Here is a 20,367-nt window from a genome sequence, read left to right on the forward strand (position 1 = left end):
CCAACAAAAGCCATATACAAAAGCTATTGCAACAAAAAAAATCTATTAAATTGGATCACAATGGAGAGCGAGCCAGAATAAAAGGAGTTCAGCACACCTTGGATATCCAAAAGAACCCAAAATGTTTTTGTATAGATGTTTGATGGGAATATCTTAGGAATTTCCTGTTCAGACACTGCATCACTTATTTAGCATCGTGTTCCTGTTTCAATATCTGGCGCCAACTGACAGTGTGGGCAAGAGTTTCCTTTGCACCCTGGTCCACCACACAGCTGGCATGGCCACAATCAATGCAAAACTACGGTTACTGGGCTAGAGGATTTAGTCTATAGTCTCCTGGCACAGAGACAAAAATCTCAATAAGGTACTTCAGGCCCAAGTAATCAGACTGAAGAAAGTACAGAATACTAGAAGCTAGAGTGTGTGTGGAAGCACCTGCACAGCACTGTCACAGTGCAAGGCCAAAAGCAACCTTCTTCACTGCTCTGTTAATTGCTTAACTTGTCCAATGCAGAAGGATCTCTGAAAGGTCTCCATGGTGGTGTACTCAAGGATGTGGCCAAGTTAAATAGAGTTGGGCTTCAATGGGTGGACTCAAAAGCTAGGAGGGTGATGGAGAAGCAGAAAGTACTTTTGAGCAGAGGTGAAATGGTGGATGATGCAAGGGAGGAAGAGCAAAAGGCTGCACTGAAGGATCATAATGGGAGTGGGAGGGTGAAGAGAAGGTGCCAGTGAATTGGGTTGTAAGGCTGCTGAAGATAGGGAGGAAAGTGGCTACACTGTAGGCTCGTCATGGCTCTAATGCCTTACTGTTTCACTGCTCCTTTGCAACTATAACACTAATTTGCATTCGATTACTGCTTTTCCTTTGTACTCCCTCAAAGTACCTACATTCTTGAAACAATCTGCTTGCAAAATGCAAGTTTTTCCACTGTTTGGTACATGTGACAATAAACCAATAGCAGTCTGAGGCAATGAGAACAGTGATCAGCTCCAGCGACAGGTAGATGGGTCTCCATTCTAGATAGGACACAATCAGCAAACAGCTGCAAGAACCAGCTCAGAAAATGGAGACAGAACAACTGGAATGGTATGATTACAGAGGAGTACAGGGGCTACAGAAGCAGGGCTTTGCATTGTTTATTTGTATAAAGGAATTCAGTGACTTATCCCGGGCACAATATAATGACGCAATCATTAGATATAGGAGCAGCATTAGGCCATTTGGCCCATCAAGTCTGCTCCACCATATCATAGCTGATCCAATTTTCATCTCAGCCCCAATCTTCCACCTTCTCCCCATATCCCTTCATGTCCTGACCAGTCAAAAATCTATCAAACTCTGCCTTAAATGTACATAAAGACTTGATCTCCACAGCTGCCTGTGGTAACAAATTCCACAGATTCACCACTCTCTGGCTAAAGAAATTCCTCAACTCTGTTCTAAAAGGAAGCCCCTCTATTCTGAGGCCGAGGCTGTGTCCTCTGGTCCTAAGACTCTCCCATAATATGAAACATCCTCTTTACATTCACTATCAGGGCCTTTCACCATTCGACAGGTTTAAAATGAGGTAATTGCTCATCCTTACAAATTCTAGTGAATACAGGCCCACAGCCAATAAAACGCTCTTCATATGACAAGTCACTCACTTTCATGAGCCTCTTTGAACCCTCTCTAGTTTCACATCCTTTCTAAGGAGCTCAAAGCTGCTCACAATACTCCAAGTGAGGCCTCACCAATGCTTTATAAATTCTCAGCATTATACCTCTGCTTTTATAATCTAGTCCTCTTGAAATTAAAGCTAACATCACATTTGCCTTCCTCACCACAGCCTCAACCTGCAAACTGAGCGGTAGGGAATCCTGCACAAGGACTCACAAGTCCCTTTGTGCCTCAGTTTTTAAAAAATATTTTCTCTCCATTTAGAAAAGTTAATTCTTTCATTTCTTCTACCAAAGTGCATGACCATACACCTCCCAACACTGTATTCCATCTGCCATTACTTTGCTCACTCTCCTAATCTAAGTCTTCTGTAGCCTCTCTAACTGTCTAGCCTCAAAACTAACTGTCCCTCCACATATCTTTATATAGTCTACAAACCTAGTAACAAAGCCATCAATTCCATCATCTAAATCACTGACATATAACAAAAAGAATTGGTGCCAACACAGACCCCTGTGGAACATCACTATTCACCAGCAGCCAACCAGAAACGCTTCCTTTTCCCCCCACTCTTTTCCTCCAGCCAATCAGCCACTGCTTTATCCATGCTGGAACCTTTCCTGTAATACTATGGGCTTTTATCATGTTAAGCAGCCTCGTATGTAGCACCTTGTCAAAGGCCTTCTGAAAATCCAAGTACACATCACCAACTGATTCTCCTTTGTCCATCATTATTTTGTTTGTTATTTCTTCAAAGAATTCCAAGAGATTTGTCAGGCAAGATTTTCCCTTGAACAAAACCATACTGACTACGGCCTTTTTTTTAAAAAATCATGTGCCTCCAAGCACTGAGAACTCATCCTTAACAATCGATTCCACTGAAGTCAGACTAAATGGCCTATAATTTCCTTTCTTCTGCCTCCTTCCCTTCTTGAAGAGCGGAGTGGCATTTTCAATTTTCCAGTCCTCCAGAACCATTCCAGAATCTAGTGATTCTTAAAAGATCATTACTAATGCCTCCACAACCTCTTCAGCCACCTCTTTCAGAACTCTGGGGTGTACACCATCTGGTCTAGGTGACTTATCTACCTTCATACCTTACAGTTTCCCAAGAAGCCTCTCTCTAGTAATGGTAACTTCACCAACTTCATGGCCACTGACACCTGAACATCATGAAAGCAGCACATCAGTGGCTCTGCTCAATTAGAAGGATGAGGAGATTTAGTTATGTCAAAGACTCCTGTAAATTTTTATAGCTGTAGGGTATGAGCATTCTGACTGGTTGCATCAGAGCCTGGTATGGAGGCTCCAATGCACAGTATCGCAAGATGCTGCAGAGGGTTGTAGCCAGCTCCATCATGGCCACAACCTTCTCCACCATTGAGAAGGTTTTGAAGAGGTGGTGCCTCAAGGTAGCATCATCCATCACCAAGGACCTTCAGCATCCAAGGGATAAGCTTTTTTCCTTACTACCATCAGGGTGGTGAGTGAGGACCCACAATCCATGAATTAGGAACAGCTTCTTCCTCTCTACCATCAGATTTCTGAATGGCCCATGAACACTATTTCATTATTACTTCCTTTCGTAATTTATAGCAATGTTATTTCTTTGCACCGTACAGCCACCAAACAAGGAACTCCATGTCAAGTCAGTGATGATAAACCCGATTCCGAAGGAGGAAGACAAAAGGGTCAAACACCGATTCTAGTGATTAAACACTGATAACCATTAACTTTAGCGGGCAGAGAAGGGCACTGGGAAGTAGGTACTGCAATTAATACAGAAATTAGATTCTGCAGATGCTGGAAATCCAGAGCAATAAACAAAATGTTAATGCAGAGTTAATACAGAAATGGACCATGCAACAGGCAGTGGGAAGGCAAGGAGATCTCTAATACACTACATACTCAACAGCAAAGGATCTAATTGGTGCATTAAATTAGAGCACTATGCTGTGGCAAAGATCAAAATTTGAAAATATGTGATGAAATGCAGCTATTTACAATTCCATCTGGTATTTGGGTATAAAGAGATGATACTAGACATTTTGACGGCACTGAAATCTGAAGAAATACAAGGCTGGTTTCATGGTCAAGGTGCATTTTGAAAAGGTGGGATGGGAGAAAACAGAAAAACACAATGACTGGGAATGGAGGGCTGGGTGGAAGAGGAGAGGATTGCTACAGAGGAGGCTGAACAAAGGATCACCATCTGAGGGACAAAATAGTCAGAGCTGTAGATGAATGCACAGGCAGACGTGGTGAATAAAAATTATCTGCTTTCCAGGATAAAGCTCTTCACACACAAGAGGAGATGACCAAGTACTATAACTATGCAAACCTTTGCTTTAAGTCAAGCTGAAAAGGAAGACCGAATATTCTGTAGGAAGTAAACCAATCTGTGGTCGTAGTGAGAATGTGTGTGAGCAAGATGATAACTCAAGTGAATGGCTGAATTGGAAGTAATTTTGGGGGCAATTGTTTCCCAGGTGGCACTGAAAGGGTCAGATCAGTAAGGAATACAAGTAACCCTGCCCGTGATCAAGTTTATGTGTTTATTGGAGACAAACTAAGAAAATAAAGGCCAGTGGGTAAACATAGGTGGTAAGTTTACACAACAGTTGAAGTTTAGAGAAAACTGGCCTGTGGACTGTAAATAAATAGTAGGCCAAAGTAATCAGATTAACCTGACAGATGTTAGTCAGGGAAGGCGAGGGTAACAGGCTTGAGGGAGAAGCTTAATAACGAGTGGTGGATAACAAGGACTATCGATAGGAGATGAGGTGGAACTTGGCAGACTACCAGACAAGGAGAAGATAGCTAAAAGGATACAAGTGACTGAGGTGGGACTTGGTGAAAAGGACCACCTATCCCAGGAAATTGGTAGGATCAGGTGACTATGTGGCAACAGACATCACAAAAATCCCTGTTGTAATCAAACCCACAATTTAAATCAATGAGATATTTGTGGATACCCAACATGTTGTTCAGTAAAGTTTCAGGTGTTATCTGTGGCCTCTAAAGAGATAACTGATCAGGTGGTTAAGAATAGCACACTTCAGTAAGCTGTGTTGGGAGGGACGAGATGGAAAAGAAAACAATTCCCTGAACAAATGATCCTTCTGGGAAACTGCATTCAGAAACTCAACCAGATTCAACTGTGATGCCTTCTATGTGTTAAAGAAACATTGCACAGTCACTCTAAAGTAACTTCAAATGCATCAGTGCCACAAATCCAGTAACACCAGTAAACGCAGAGAAGAGCAAGGGCACTAAGACCGCACCGTCCTCAAAATGCAACCTGCCTACTTCCAAATACTTTTGAAAATGAGCGTTGAAGGGGCTCATCCACCGCTGAGAGTCACAGGCATCAAGAGGAACCATTTCCAGTGAAGGAAGCGCAAGAATTCTGTTCAGCTGCCACATCCACAGAGCACAAATTTCTGGCACAAACAATGAACAGCCAAACCGAAAGGAGAATCAGATTTAACATCATCGGCATATGCTGTCAAATTTGTTGCTTAGCGGCAACAGGACAGTGACAAACACTATAACTGAAAGTACTGTATATATTTATATAAAAAAAAGTAAGTGCTGCAGAACAAGGGAAAATACTGAAAAAGTGTTCACAGGTTCACAGTCAATTAAGAAACCTGTTGACTGAGAGGAAGAAGCCTGGTGGGTGTCTTCAGGCTCCCGTACTCCCTCTGTGATGATAGCAATGAGAAGAGGACATGTTCTGGGTGATGGTGGTCCTTAGTGGTGGATGCCACCTTTTTGGGGCATCACCTTTTGAAGGTATCCTGGATACTGGGGAGGCTAGTGCCCATGGAGCTGACTGAGTTTACAATTTCCTGCAGCTTCCCCCCCACCCCCGATCCTGTTCAGTGGCCCCTCCATACCAGACAGAGACTGTCTTACCGTTCCTAGCATGCACTGGGATTCCTGGATGGCACCATAGCAACCTAGAAACCCCACGATCATCATCACAGCTCCAACACCAATCAGGATGTAGACCCCTAGGAGTAAAGAAAGGACTGTGATTAACATGAAAAAAACCAATGTTCCTCATTGAGATTCACATGGCAAATACGCAAAATATTATCCTGAATAACATTTAAATGCGGTTCTCTGCTATGCCTAATGTTAGTTTTTTTTTCCCTCCTCTGTTCATATGTTGTAGGGAAGGCCAATTTTAATACAATTTGTAAAAACTAATTTAAACTATCAAGAGATGGCAGTAAGGAGCCTTTGACTGGCTCCAGGATGACTGGATTACATTTAAATTTCTTCTCTTTCACCGCTACCCAGTCCCTTCCGCAGCAGAGTATCTACCAACTGCAGGCAGGATTAAGTTTACTGCTGATGGTTCCACACTTGACCAGCTGCTGAAAATCCTGGTTCAGGCTCAGAGTACAGTAATACGAATACCAACCATTTCAAGCCTATAGTTAGTGCACATAAAAGGCGTGGTGGGAAATAATGAGCAAGTTACTTTAGTTTTCAAATGACAATTCTCATGGCAACAGGAGATGCCATGGAAACTAGAAAATACAGAATTTGCCCAAAGCTATAGAGATGACCAGGTGCAGAACTGATATAGCTACTTCCTCAGGGAACCTGCAACCCAGGCTAATCCCAGTTTCCAGTGATGCCTGGATTGAGTTTGCATGTTTATTCTAGGAGCTTCAATCCCCAAATCCGGTAGACATCCAGGTTGGTAGGCAATTGGTCATTGTAAATCACCCCTAATGAGCAAGTGGGTGGTAGATTGAAGTCAATGAGTGCTTGGTGTTTTTTCTGCTGTCTTAGTCTTAGAGAGCCGTAGGACCCATTTCCAACCTTTGTGACATTGACCAACACGTACCTAACACAGCATCTTCACTCTAGCCTTATTCCACTGAAGGTGGCTTGGGAGGAAGATTTAAAAACAGTAAACCTCCCTCTTTTGGTGAGGAAAATCAAGAGGGGATCTTCGTAGCATTAGAACACAGGAGATTTTGTGGGGAAGATCGGGAGTCTCGGATGGTATGTTGCTTCCCTGGTGCCGGGGTCCGAGACATCTCAGATCGGGTGCAGGTTATTCTCGAGAGGGAGGGCAAGAATCCAGATGTTGTGGTCCATGTAGGGACCAACGATGTGGGTAGGATGAGTGAAGGGGTCCTGCGTAGGGAGTTAGGTGCGAAGCTGAAGAGCAGGACCTCCAGGGTAACAATCTCAGGATTGCTACCTGTGCCACATGCGAGTGAGGCAAGGAACAGAAGGATTATAAAGATTAATACGTGGCTGAGAGGATGGTGCAGGAGGGAGGGCTTCAGGTTTGTAGATAATTGGGCTTTGTTCCAGGGAAGGTGGGATCTGTTCCGAAGGGATGGTTTACACCTGAACTGGAGCGGTACTAACATTTTTGCAGGGAAGTTTGTTAGTGCTTCTTGGGGGGGTTTAAACTAAATTTGCAGGGGGCGGGGATCCAGAATGTGAGAGAGGATAGCGAGAGGAAGAATAAAGGACAGGTGGGGACTACACGGTTCCGGAATATTAAGTGTGCAGTAGAGGAAGGTGGGGCAGACAAGTGATAAGGAGGACACATGTACAGAGGGATGGTCTGACGGAACATGGAGTTAAATGTGTTGAAAGAATAAGTAAATTTAGGAAGGACAACAAAATTCTAGGGGCGTATAGCCCGATGGGAGTTCGGGGAGCTGGGTTAAGCACAATAGGCAGGAATTCAAACAGAGAGAGGAGAAATGGGCTAAAAATTCTATATCTGAATGCACAAAGTGTCAGAAATAAGGTGGATGGGCTTGAAGCCCAGGTGCGAATGGGTAACTATGATGTTGTTGGGATAACGGAGACATGGCTGCAGAGAGATCAGACCTGGGAAATGAATGTACAAGGGTATACGTGCTATCGTATGGACAGAAATGTGGGCAGAGGGGGTGGGGTGGCCCTGTTGGTGAGGAATGAGATTCAGTCCTTTGTAAGGGGGGACATAGGGTCAGGAGAAGTAGAGTCTGTGTGGATAGAACTGAGGAACAGTAAGGGCAAAAGGACCCAAATGGGTGTTGTCCACAGGCCACCAAACAGTAGCATGGATATTGGGTGCAGTTGAATAGGGAGTTAACACTGGCATGTGACAAAGGTAATGTTGCAGTAGTTATGGGGGATTTCAACATGCAGGTGAACTGGGAGAATCAGGTTGGTGCTGGACCACAGGATAGGGAGTTTGTAGAGTGTCTATGGGATGCATTCTTGGAACAGCTTGTACGAGAGCCGACCAGGGACAAGACTATTCTGGATTTAGTGTTATGTAATGAACAGGATTTGATAAGCGATCTCTCAGTAAAGGAGCCACTAGGAGGTAGTGATCACAATATGATAAGCTTTTATCTGCTGTAACGTTCTCGCTCGGGTGTGACGTAACGCCGAGGTAAATGTCGAGATAAACCAGAGTCAATGCAAACAAGGCCGTAGTAAGATTAACCATTTACTGTTCACTCTTCACATTAACGTATGGTGAAAACTGTTGAAAAACAATACAAGATTGGTACAGTGTTTGTTTTCCTTCTAAATATCACATTTACATTGTGAATACTTGCAAAGGTAAAACTACAATAACTACATTACATTAAAGTGCAGCATACAGTCAGAATCTAGCTGCTCCATTGACTGCTTTAAATACACTTCAATACAAACTATCCCGACTCTTTAACTGACGAAAACATAAACCTTACTGACCATCGTTACTTTTAACAGAATCGGCGTTAACATTTCAACTCAACATATTGATTATCTAATGACTTACAGCGTTGCTTTCACTGTGTCTTTGGTGCATAGAGAAAACCTAACCGGTGCTATGGTGGCACATGTGAGTGACCCCTACCCTTGCGTTTATCTCAAACCGGTATTTTCCCACAAGACGCGGCGAACCCGGATGTGACGTCATCGCAGCCGCGATGTATTACAAATAAATTGATTTAAACAATCCTAACTTTAGCTAAAAAAATGCTAACAAATTACTAAGCGAAAATATTATAAACTAAATAACTGCCATAAAGGCAGCACATCTGCAATTTGAGAAGGATATGGGCAGCTCGGAGGTGTCACAGTGTTGCAGATGAACAGGGGAAACTATGCAGCCACGAGGGAGGAGCTGGCCAAAGTTGACTGGACGGATAGCCTAGCAGAAAAGACAGTGGAACAGCAATGGCAGGTATTCTTGGGAATAATGCACTAGGTGCAAAATCAGTTCATCCCCCAGAGAAGGAAGGATTCAAAGGGGGGAAAGGGGCCTCAGTGGTTGACAAAGGAAGTCAGAGATTGCATAGCATTAAAAAGGAAATATGACAGAGCTAAGGTGAGTGGGAGGACAGATGATTGGGAAGTGTTTAAGGAACAGAACTTAACTAAAAAGACAATACGGGGAGAAAAAATGAGGTACGAACGCAAGCTAGCCAGAAATATAAAGGAAGATAGCAAAAGCTTTTTTTTTGGAAGAGAAAGAAGATAGTTAAGAACAACGTTGGGCTCTTGAAGACTGAATTGGGTGAAATTGTTATGGGAAACAGAAATGGCAGAAGAATTTAATGAGTACTTTAGATCTGTTTTCACTAAGGAAGACACAAGCAATCTCCCAGATGTATGGATGGGCCAAGGACATAGGGTAACAGAGGAAATGAAACAGATTGACATTCGGAAGGAAACAGTGATGAGAAGACTGATGGGACTGAAGGCTGACAAATCCCCAGGTCCAGATGGTCTGCACCCTAGGGTACTGAAGGAGGTGGCCCTGGAAATTGCGGATGCATTGGTAATCATTTTCCAATGTTCCTTAGATTCAGGTTCAGTTCCTGAGGTTTGGAGAATGGCTAATGTTATCCCACTTTTTAAGAAAGGAAGGAGGGAGAAAACAGAGAACTATCGACCTGTCAGCCTGACATCGGTGGTGGGAAAGATGCTAGAGTCCATTATTAAGGATGAAATAGTGGCATATCTAGATAGCAGAGATAGGATTGGGCCGAGCCAGCATGGATTTACCAAGGGTAAATCATGCTTGACTAATCTGTTGGAGTTTTTCGAGGATGTAACCAGGAAGTTAGACGGGGGAGATCCAGTGGATGTAGTGTACCTCTATTTTCAGAAGGCATTTGATAAGGTCCCACATAGAAGATTGGTGGGTAAAATCAAAGCTCAGGGCATCAGGGGGAAGGCATTGACGTGGATAGAAAACTGGTTGGCAGATAGAAAGCAAAGGGTAGCGGTGAATGGGTGTTTCTCGGAATGGCAGGTGGTGACTAGTGGGGTGCCACAGGGCTCAGCATTGGGACGACAGCTGTTTACCATTTACGTTAACGATTTGGATGAAGGCATGGAAAATAACATCAGCAAATTTGCTGATGATGCTAAGCTGGGTGGCAGTGTGACATGTGATGAGGATGTTAGGAGAATTCAGGGTGACTTGGATAGGCTGGGTGAGTGGGCAGATACTTGGCAGATGGCATTTAATGTGAATAGGTGTGAGGTTATCCACTTTGGGAGTAAGAACAGGAAGGCAGATTATTATCTGAACGGTGTAGAGTTGGGTAAGGGAGAAATAGAAAGAGATCTCGGAGTCCTTGTTCATCAGTCATTGAAGGTGAATGAGCAAGTGCAGCAGGCAGTGAAGAAGGCTAATGGAATGTTGGCCTTTATTACAAAGGGAATTGAGTACAAGAGCAAGGAAATCCTCTTGCATTTGTACAGAGCCCTGGTGAGACCACACCTGGAGTATTGTGTACAGTTTTGGTCTCCAGGGTTAAGGAAGGACATCCTGGCTGTAGAGGAAGTGCTGCGTAGATTCACGAGGTTAATTCCTGGGATGTCTGGACTGTCTTACGCAGAGAGATTAGAGAGACTGGGCTTGTACATGCTGGAATTAAGGAGATTGAGAGGGGATCTGATTGAAACATATAAGATTATTAAGGGATTGGACAAGATAGAGGCAGGAAATATGTTCCAGATGCTGGGAGAGTCCAGTACCAGAGGGCATGGTTTGAGAATAAGGGGTAGGTCATTTAGGACAGAGTTAAGGAAAAACTTCTTCTCCCAGAGAGTTGTGGGGGTCTGGAATGTACTGCCTCGGAAGGTAGTGGAGGCCAATTCTCTGGATGCTTTCAAGAAGGAGCTAGATAGGTATCTTATGGATAGGGGAATCAAGGGATATGGGGACAAGGCAGGAACCGGGTATTGATAGTAATTGATCAGCCATGATCTCAAAATGGCGGTGCAGGCTCAAAGGGCCGAATGGTCTACTTCTGCACCTATTGTCTATTCAGGAGTGAAATCAGCAGTGTATTTTTCTACCAAAGTAGCGAAGACCAGAACTATTCACTTAATGATAACCTTGCCACATCACTGATGTTAGTTAAGCGTTATCAAGTGATGTAGATCAAAAAGGCGATAGAAATATTCAACAGGACAGGCAGCAAGCGTGGAGAAAAAAAAAATCATTTTTCCAGTTAATGATCTTGTTACAAAAGGAGTAAATGGAGTTGAGCTGACTACCCAGAATTTGTTCCTACATCAAACTAGAGAGCTTATTACAGATATCAAAGACCGTCCATAGATGATTGATATTGAGTTCTAGCAATTTTTAAAAAACCGAACTGTAGTTACAGCTCAACACCAACTTGCATCGAACAGCAGCAGCAAAGCACACACCACACTTGGAAGCATTGCAGTAAAGGGAGCAGTCAATGACCCAAACCATGCCACCGATCAGATTGAACTATGCATCCCAGTCCTCTGCATCAAGACTCAGACTTTACCAATACAAAGTGGGTGCCAGCTTTTTATGCGTCCCAACACGCTAACTGGGCTTGTGGTGCACCCTATCACTTAAAATGAAATCTACATTCCTTCAATTAGGATTCAAATACCAAAGCATGTACATCTTCCACAATGTCCAAAGTACAATTATATTTCATATCAAAGCCATAGGTATCCATTTAATATCTGTGTGTGTGTGCATGCGCAGGTGCGTAAGTGTGTGCGTGTGGTGTGCGTGTGCGTGTTCGTAGGTGTGCGTGTGCGTGTGCGTGTGCGTAGGTGTAGGTGTGCGTGTGCGTGTGCGTGTGCGTAGGTGTGCGTGTGCGTGTGCGTAGGTGTAGGTGTGCGTGTGCGTAGGTGTGCTTGTGCGTGTGCGTAGGTGTGCGTGTGCGTGTGCGTAGGTGTGCGTGTGCGTAGGTGTGCGTGTTCGTGTGCGTAGGTGTGCGTGTTCGTGTGCGTAGGTGTGCGTGTTCGTAGGTGTAGGTGTGCGTGTGCGTGTTCGTAGGTGTAGGTGTGCGTGTGCGTGTTCGTAGGTGTAGGTGTGCGTGCGCGTGTTCGTAGGTGTAGGTGTGCGCGTGTTCGTAGGTGTGTGCGTGTTCGTAGGCGTGCGCGTGTTCGTAGGCGTGCGCGTGTTCGTAGGCGTGCGCGTGTTCGTAGGCGTGCGCGTGTTCGTAGGCGTGTGCGTGTTCGTAGGCATGTGCGTGTGCGTAGGTCTGCGTGTACGCGTGTGCGTAGGTGTACGTGTACGTGTACGCGTGTGCATGTGTGTGTGCATGTGTGTATATATGTATATATCATATTTTTATATGAAAATATATAAGTGTTTAGTTAATGTTTTGCATCTGGGATATCACCTCTTTCTTGGCCAGAACATTGTGTTCACCTGATCCAATGGAAATGTCAAACAGGGATTTGGGTTCTTAAAGCAAGCACCTAACAGACCACAAATTCAGTAGTGCAACACTGCATGCCCCAACATGGAACTTGAACTCACAAAACCGCTAATATGACAGCAACTGCTGTTCTCCATGACTGGAGGTTTTCTTCCCACATCCCAAGGATATCCTATCAAGTTAAGGGGCCAGTGTAAATTACTCTTAAGTGTGGGTTGATGTCAAAAAAGAGAAGAAATTTGTGGACATGTGAGCGAATACAAAATTAAGTACACTTACATCGAGAACTGCCAGCAGGAAGCAGCATCTGTCCCCCACCATCCAGGCCACGTTCTCTTCTCTCTACTACCATTAGGCAGGAGGTACAGGAGCATTAAATCTCAAAGCACCATGATGGAGAAGGGTTACTGCCCTACAAACAGATTCCTGATCCAGCCTGGACAACACTGAAGTGTATATATATGGTAATATATACATACTTTGCTAATAAAGCTACACACATCTTTTGCTACTAGTGCACAGAGGAATTTAAACTCAACACAAATGGTTGTCACCTTCTACCTCACTGGCATATTCAGCAGATTTCACGATTGTACACTATCACATTTCCAGTTTCTGATGTGGGCAGTGTTGACAGAGTGGAGTTTGCGATGATTTGTCTGCAGATTTTAGAACTGGCTTATTTATACTGTTTTAATTGAAGTTATTGATTCACTATGTCGAATTCCAAAGAAGCAAAGGGTGTGAAGCACAAAAGAATTGTTACTATAAAATTCAGCGTGTACATGTTGTTACTGAGCAAAATAATTGCACAGCAGACAAGATTTTTGCACAAACCGGCCATTACAAATTGGAAGGAACACTGCCACCAATCCTTTGTATTTGGCCCTGCAACTTGTATCTTTGAAGCTCCAAGTGGTTCATCAATTAAATTCTTTCATAAGTGCACAATGACTTTGTCTAATCATATTCATACATTTAAAGTGCCCTATCAATCATATTCTTTCAAAGCTGCTGCGCAGATTGACTCTGTGGTGAAGAAGGCATATGGTGCATTGGCCTTCATCAATCATAGGATTTAGTTTAGGAGTCGAGAGGTAATGTTACAGCTATACAAGACCCTGGTCAGACCCCACTTGAAGTACTGCGGTCAATTCTGGTCACCTCACTACAGGAAAGATGTGGAAACCATAGAAAGGGTGTAGAGGAGATTTACAAAGATGTTGCCTGGATTGGGGAGTATGCCTTATGAGAATAGGTTGTGTGAACTTGGCCTTTTCTCCTTTAAGCAGCAGAGGACAACAGGTGACCTGATCGAGGTGCATCAAATGAGAGGATTTGATCGTGTGGATAATCAGAGGCTTTTTCCCAGGCTGAAGTGGCTAACATGAGAGGGCCGAGTTTTAAGATGCTTGGAAGTAGGTACAGAGGAGATGTCAGGGCAAGTTGTTTTTTAAAAAAAAATGCAGAGTGGTGAGTGCATGGAATGGGCTGCTGCCAACGGTGGTGGAGGCGAATATGATATGTCCTTTAAGAGACTCATGGATAGGTACATGGAGCTTTGAAACAGAGGGCTATGGGTAACCTTAGGTAATTTACTAAAGTTCATGATCGGCACAGCACTGTGGGCTGAAGGGCCTGTATTGTACTGTAGGGTTTCTAAGTTTCTATTTAGCATTTTCCCTGCTCCTAATGTAAACACACCAGTTTGCAGTCACACGTTCTCTCTCCTTCAATTTTCTCCCCCAGACAGCTGAGTTACATTTGCTAAGTTACACTAATCTGCAAGAACCATAGCTATAAATGTTTGGAAAATGACAACCAATGTATTTTACTATTCCCATGGCTACCGAAGGCCCAGGCAATATATTGCCAGTCTCAATTTCTCCAGTGCATTCTTCTCCACAGCACCATTTAAATTCCTCCTTTTCATTAGATTCCTGGAGCATTTCTCCTAACCATGGAAAATCAAAGCATTTATTCCATGAGGTTAAATTGAACTTAACCTATTGCCTGCACAGAAAATAAAATGCAGAATTTGCTTTCTAGAGTAAACTGTGTTAACAAGGACAATTCCAACCATGAAACCAAGTAAAATGCAACTTGTGTTATTAAACGGGACCCACTCTCACATCAGAACATAGACACTGCAGAGTCAGATATGGTGCCTGCCTTCCCAGAGTGGAATCAGTATCTCAGAACTATCAGTTCGCCCAAAGAGAAAGGCACTCTTTGCAAGGTGTTACTGTTCTTCTCAAAAGGAAGAGTCTGATTCTAAAATCAAATTCGAATGAAGAATTTCTGAACCAAGTTAAAAGAATTTCAAAAAAAAAATTCTGCTCTTGACATAAAAGTGACAATTGCAAAGTAAAGAGCAGTTTACCCAACTAACAAAACCAACATTCTGAGGAAGGAATCTGAAGTAGAAAACATGGCCATAATACACGTCCAAAAGCACTTGAAGCACAAAGATATCCCTGGGCACGGTTGGGTCACTCCTTGCTCAGGTTCTACTCTACTGTCCTATCAAAGAGTCAGCCTTGTAGGTTCAACTTTCACAACTTTGGTATTCAAGTTCAAATAAAAACAGCAATGGGGATGTTCCCAAGACATGCCAGCAAGCGCTTAATGTTATGTTGGAAGTTGCTGCTGGCTGCTCATCCAATACAGCACTATGCAACTGGGTCTAGACTTCCTAACCAACAGACCTCAAAGTCAGGATGCGCAACTGCTCCTCTCTCCCCATCATCTTCAGCACGGGTGCCCCCACCCACCCCACCCCAGCAAGGTGTGCGCTGAGCCCACGGCTTCACGGCCAATCACCCGAATATGACATACAGAGAGGAGGTGTGAGAGCTCGAGGCCTGGTGTCATGCAAATAACCTCTTCCTCAATGTCAACTAGACAAAGGAGATTGTTATTGACTTCTGAAAAATTCACACTGCTCGCACCCAGTATTTATGACAATGGCACAGCAGTTTCAAACTCCTGGGAGTGCACATCTAGGCTAAAGAGAACTGGACTTTGTACTTTCATACTCACATTATTCCACAGATGCACAGTGCGGAGCATCCCAACAAGCTGCATCATTGCTTGGTATGGAAACTGAACTGTGGTGGGCAGGAAGGCTCTACTACCCAACATATCACTGACACCAGCCTACCTGCCATCAAGGTCATGTATGCAGAAAGGTGCTGGAAGAGGGCCAGTAACATTCATGATGGATCCCCCCATGCCACTCATGGATCAATTACTCCACTCCCATTAGGAAGGAGGCTACGCAGCATCCAAACCAGGATTACCGGACTCGAAAGTTACGTTCCCCAAGCAGCAAGGCTGATCAACACCTCCACCCAGTAACCCACCCCTCTACACCCCCTAACGCCACAACTTCATTTCCTATCAGTCATCTTATGTATAGACACTCCTGTGCCCAGCATCTCTTTATGGACATACAACCCATGTAGAGTATACGAGGATTTTCAGTTATTGTGTTTTGTTATTACAGGTAGTCCCCAGGTTACAAACGAGTTCCATTCCTGAGTCCATCTTTAAGTCGGATTTGTACATAAGTCGGAACAAGTACATCCTGTATTATTTATCAGTCAAACTTCTGTTTTAGTATATAATATATATTTTACCTTTCTATGCATATAAAACACTTAAGAAACATATGTATTTCAATAATTGAACCACTGCGCGGCTTAGTAATAATTGTAGCTTTCATCGGGGCAGGCCCTTTCACATGCTCCATTATTCTCACTTTATCCTTTAAAACTGTTCTGATTGTTGACCGACTGTAGCCTAACGCTATTCCAATGACGGAGGGTGTTTCACCTCTTTCCAAACACTTTATTATTTCTACTTTATTTTCAATTGCCATCGCTTCCCGTCAACAGAACAGAAACACTGCGGGCGGCAGATCCTGAGCTCCGCTGGGTCCCAAGGAACTCCCCGGGTCCTAAAGTCCACCGCACTGAGACAGGTTAAATGGGACAAGTGGGGGCTGTGCTGGGTTTGGGGATCCGGATCCTCCACAATATACCATGTGGGAATTTAAACTGGAGGAGGTGTTTTTTTTTTTTACAAGCTCGACATCCACCCAGCACGGATGGAGTGCGCTCGGGAGCAGGTGTCACCAGATCCAACTCGGGAACCTCTGTTCTCGAGCCCGGCACCGATCTCACAGAAACACCAGCCGACCGGAAAGTGTGTGGGGGGGGGGGGGGGGGGGTAGTGGGTCAAGGTGAATCTTGCTAAGAAAAATTTAAGCCAAATACAAAGTTACACACTCACAGTGGCAACGACTTAAAATGGCCGAAAGCATCGTGATTCGACTTAAAATGACGGACGGCGTTCTCCTTCCTCAGTTTGTAAGTATGAGTTGTTCGCAAGTCAGACGTTCATAACTCGGGGACTACCTGTACTGTCTTCTTTATCCTATTGCGTTTTATGTGTGCTGCATTGAATCCGGATTTACAATTTATCATTCTCCTTTATGCCAGTGCACTGGAAATGACATTACGCAATCATGGATCAACTGAGTGACAGCCCAGTACCAGAAAATATCTACCTGTTCCTAACTCTGCTGGTTGAGGTTTGCAACAAATTCTCCTGCATCAAATTCATCATCACACAGCCACTTGATCTCATGATCCGTGACACAAAAGATTGCAGGTTCTGTAATCTTGAGCAGGTGGTGGGGAAATCTGCTGCAGGAATTTAACTAGGTCAGCAATAGAGGCAGACAGATGGTCAGCAGTTTGGGCTGACACTCTACCTCAGTCCTGTATTTTTTGTTAATCTTAACACCCTCTGCTAATGCATTCAGTTTGTTCAATTCCAGACAGGAGACAGTTTAAAGAATATGATTATATACCTTGTACCCTTTAACATTAAGTCAAATTTTAACTAATACCTCCACATCACAAGGCAGAAGCAAGAAATATAATTTTATCCTCAACACGAACAGCAGTCAACCATTTAATCCCTTGAGCAAATTGTGTCATTTAATTAGATCACAGATCAATACCCTGGCACATTAAAGTTATTAATTGCAACCTTGGCAAATGCATTGATTAGCTCACCAGGAAAGATTCAGAATTTCTCTCCTTGGAAAAGCTTCCCAATTTCACTCTTGGATTAAAACGGTAAAGTTTGTCCCCTTATAGTCTGAATCAGATTTATGGTTACTAACACATGCTGTAAAATTTGTTGCTTCACAGCAGCAATACAGTACAATACACAAAATATTACTATAGGTTACAATAATAAAAATAAAAAGCAAAAAGAGCAAATAGTGAGGTAGTATTCATCAAATGTATGGACATACCCTCAGGAAGGAGGTTCAGAAGCCTGAGGGCACACACAACCATTAAGGGACAGCTTCTTCCTCTCTGCCATCCAATGTTTAAATGGGCACTGAAACCATGAACCTTACCTCACTTTATTATTTCTATTTTTGTGCTATTATTAATTTATCTATTGAACAGCCATATATACTTACTGTAATGGATTTACGTTCCCCCTCCCCTCGATTATGTACTGCATTGTACAGCTGCTAGGTTAGCAAATTTCATGACATATGCCGGTGATGTTAAACCTGATTCTGAACTGTTCAGAAATCCGATGGCAGTAGGGAAGAAGCTGTTCCTAAAGCACTGAGTGTGTATCTTCAAGCTCGTATAGCTCCTTCCTGATGGTAGTAATGAGAAGAGGGCATGTCCTGGAGGGTGATGGTCCTTACTGATGCATGCTCGAAGATGTCCTCGATGGGGCTGGGGGCGGAGAGTTGTGCCCATGATGGAGCTGGCCAGGTCTACAACCCTCTGAAGTATTTTTTGATCCTGTGCACTGGCACCTCCATATCAGGGAGTGATGCGACCAGTCAGAATGTTCTCCATTTTATGCATGTACAAACTTGTAGGAATCTGTATAACTTGGGTCTCAAATAAAAACTTAAGACTCAGTGGCAATTCATAGCGGAGTGTCCATACTTTCTGGGATAAGGGGAGTGTAGGAGAGTGTGCTGAATTGGAAGCAAAGTTTCCTGTAGCTGGGGGGGCAGAGACTTTAAAGATAAGTTGTTCTCGTTTCTGCGGAGGGAGGGGAAGGAGTGGTCTGATTTGGAAGGTTTAATGAGTCCTCTGGGTGAGCATTCTGAGTTGGTATCAGCCCTTACTTCCTGGCGAATAAATGGCCAAGAGCCCAGATGGAAAGTCTCAGTTATCACTGACTCAGGATGATCTCGGGGATGACACCCATCCCCGACAGGGAAGAGGAGCACGAGACCTGGGTGGAGCAGACCTCTCAGATGCTGGATGAGTGGCAGTGCTCTGATGATGTGAAAAGACAGTGATTGGTAGAGCTTGAGGGGGCCGGCTGCTGACGCAGCCGATTGACGTAGCGGTTTCTGATGACACAGAAACCCTTTGCTACTTCTGTGGGCTACATGCAAGCACTAGATAATGATTTTGGAATGACGGGAAGCCCATGGAGCTTGTGACGGGGTTTCAGAACATGTTTCGGGGGGGGGGGGGGGAGGGGAAGAGGAGAGAGACTCTCCGTCTACATTGTTCGGTTAGAGAGGTAGCCGAGTTGCTTGCGGTGTGTGGGGGGGGGGGGGGGAACCATTCAAACGGCTGAGGTGAATCAGATAAGGATGGACCAAGCAGCGAAAGGCACACAGTCACAGAACGTGATCACTTGGGGTCTCCGAATGACGCCTAAGACGTGCCCCTGCCCTCGTTTGACAAGCTGATCAGAGAAGCAAGAGAGGAAGAGAATGCGATGGAGGCCTCTGACAGCAAAATATAGTCCTCGGTAGTGGCCCCCTTTGCTGAGGTGACCCCTGACTGTCCACCCATGGGGGTGGTAAAGGAACTTGTGGCAGAGTTTAGGATGGAGATGTCCTGGTTATTATCAGCTGGTAGGGCCACCCTGCATGACAAAGCCGACAGGGAGACGGACCCCTGAGGGAATGGACTGAGCAGAGGGCTGCTAGTGAATGGGGTCCTGTGAGAAGGGGAGTGACCGTTATTGTCTGCTGTAACTGTGGGGAAGAGGGACAATTCAGGCAGGAGTGTGAAGGCTGGGAAAGCCTTTGGAGAGTGAGCCCCTGGGAGAGAGACTGCAGGAAACTTAGAAAAGGGAACAGCCTGGTGTCTTGCGGGGGAACAGCCTGGTGTCTTGCGGGGGAACAGCCTGGTGTCTTGCGGGGGAACAGATTCCCAGCAATCTATCAAGAAACACCCTAAAGCAAAAAACCTATTCCTGAAGGCTTAGTGGGGCCAAATTCCAGTGTATTGCTACAGATTGAGGGTATTTATGCCATACTTGACACAGGGTCACAGGTCACTCTGCTGTAGTGTTCACTTTACAACCGGTATCTGACGCATTTACCATTGATGTCACTCAGCGCTAGAGATCTGGGGTCTTAGTATGGATGACTATGCGTGCGATGGTTACTTGTCATTGAAGCTGGAGCTTTCAGAGGTAAATGTGGTAGTAGCTGAGGTCCTTGATACATCAGTTCAGGTTTGACCTGACCCTGTTGAGAAAGGCGAAGCTGCAATTCTCGTGGGGACAAATACTCCTATTGTGAGGAGGCCAGTGGGAGCCTGCAAGGAGAGAGTTGGAGAGAGCTTTCTGAAAACATCGTCCATTCACCCTGTGTCCGAGCTGCTTTTGAGGAAGTGCGTGGGCACTTAAGAGCATAAACAAGGAATTATGTGGTACACCCACATTATGGCCTGGGGAAGTAACAAGAGTGATGCGAAACCCCAAATTTCCCAGCAGGCCTGAGTGCAAGCTGGATGCACCGGAAAACCACAAAGAGGAGTCAGGCTTAACTGCTGGGGTACTGCGGCAGCCCTAACTACAGAAGTCTTTGGTCGTGCAAGTGAACCAGATGACAGCGATCATCAGGAACACTTCAGAGAGAGCGAGGTCACCCTCAAGCAGGGCATGCCAGTGGCACACCTCTTTCCAGTGATGGTAATGTCT

The 20,367-nt window shown here is 44.4% G+C and overlaps 1 protein-coding gene across 1 annotated transcript in view; it reads right to left on the minus strand.

The window, feature by feature from the left end:
* Positions 1 to 20,367, minus strand: part of LOC140729491 (CD81 antigen-like) — a 92,120-nt gene that overhangs the window by 26,620 nt on the left and 45,133 nt on the right. The window contains exon 3 of the mRNA XM_073049278.1: positions 5,585 to 5,682. Within this exon, the coding sequence (XP_072905379.1) occupies positions 5,585 to 5,682 (98 nt within the window). The remainder of the gene's footprint in view (positions 1 to 5,584; positions 5,683 to 20,367) is intronic.

Source organism: Hemitrygon akajei, chromosome 6 (genome assembly GCF_048418815.1).
Source record: "Hemitrygon akajei chromosome 6, sHemAka1.3, whole genome shotgun sequence".
Taxonomy (NCBI): domain Eukaryota; kingdom Metazoa; phylum Chordata; class Chondrichthyes; order Myliobatiformes; family Dasyatidae; genus Hemitrygon; species Hemitrygon akajei.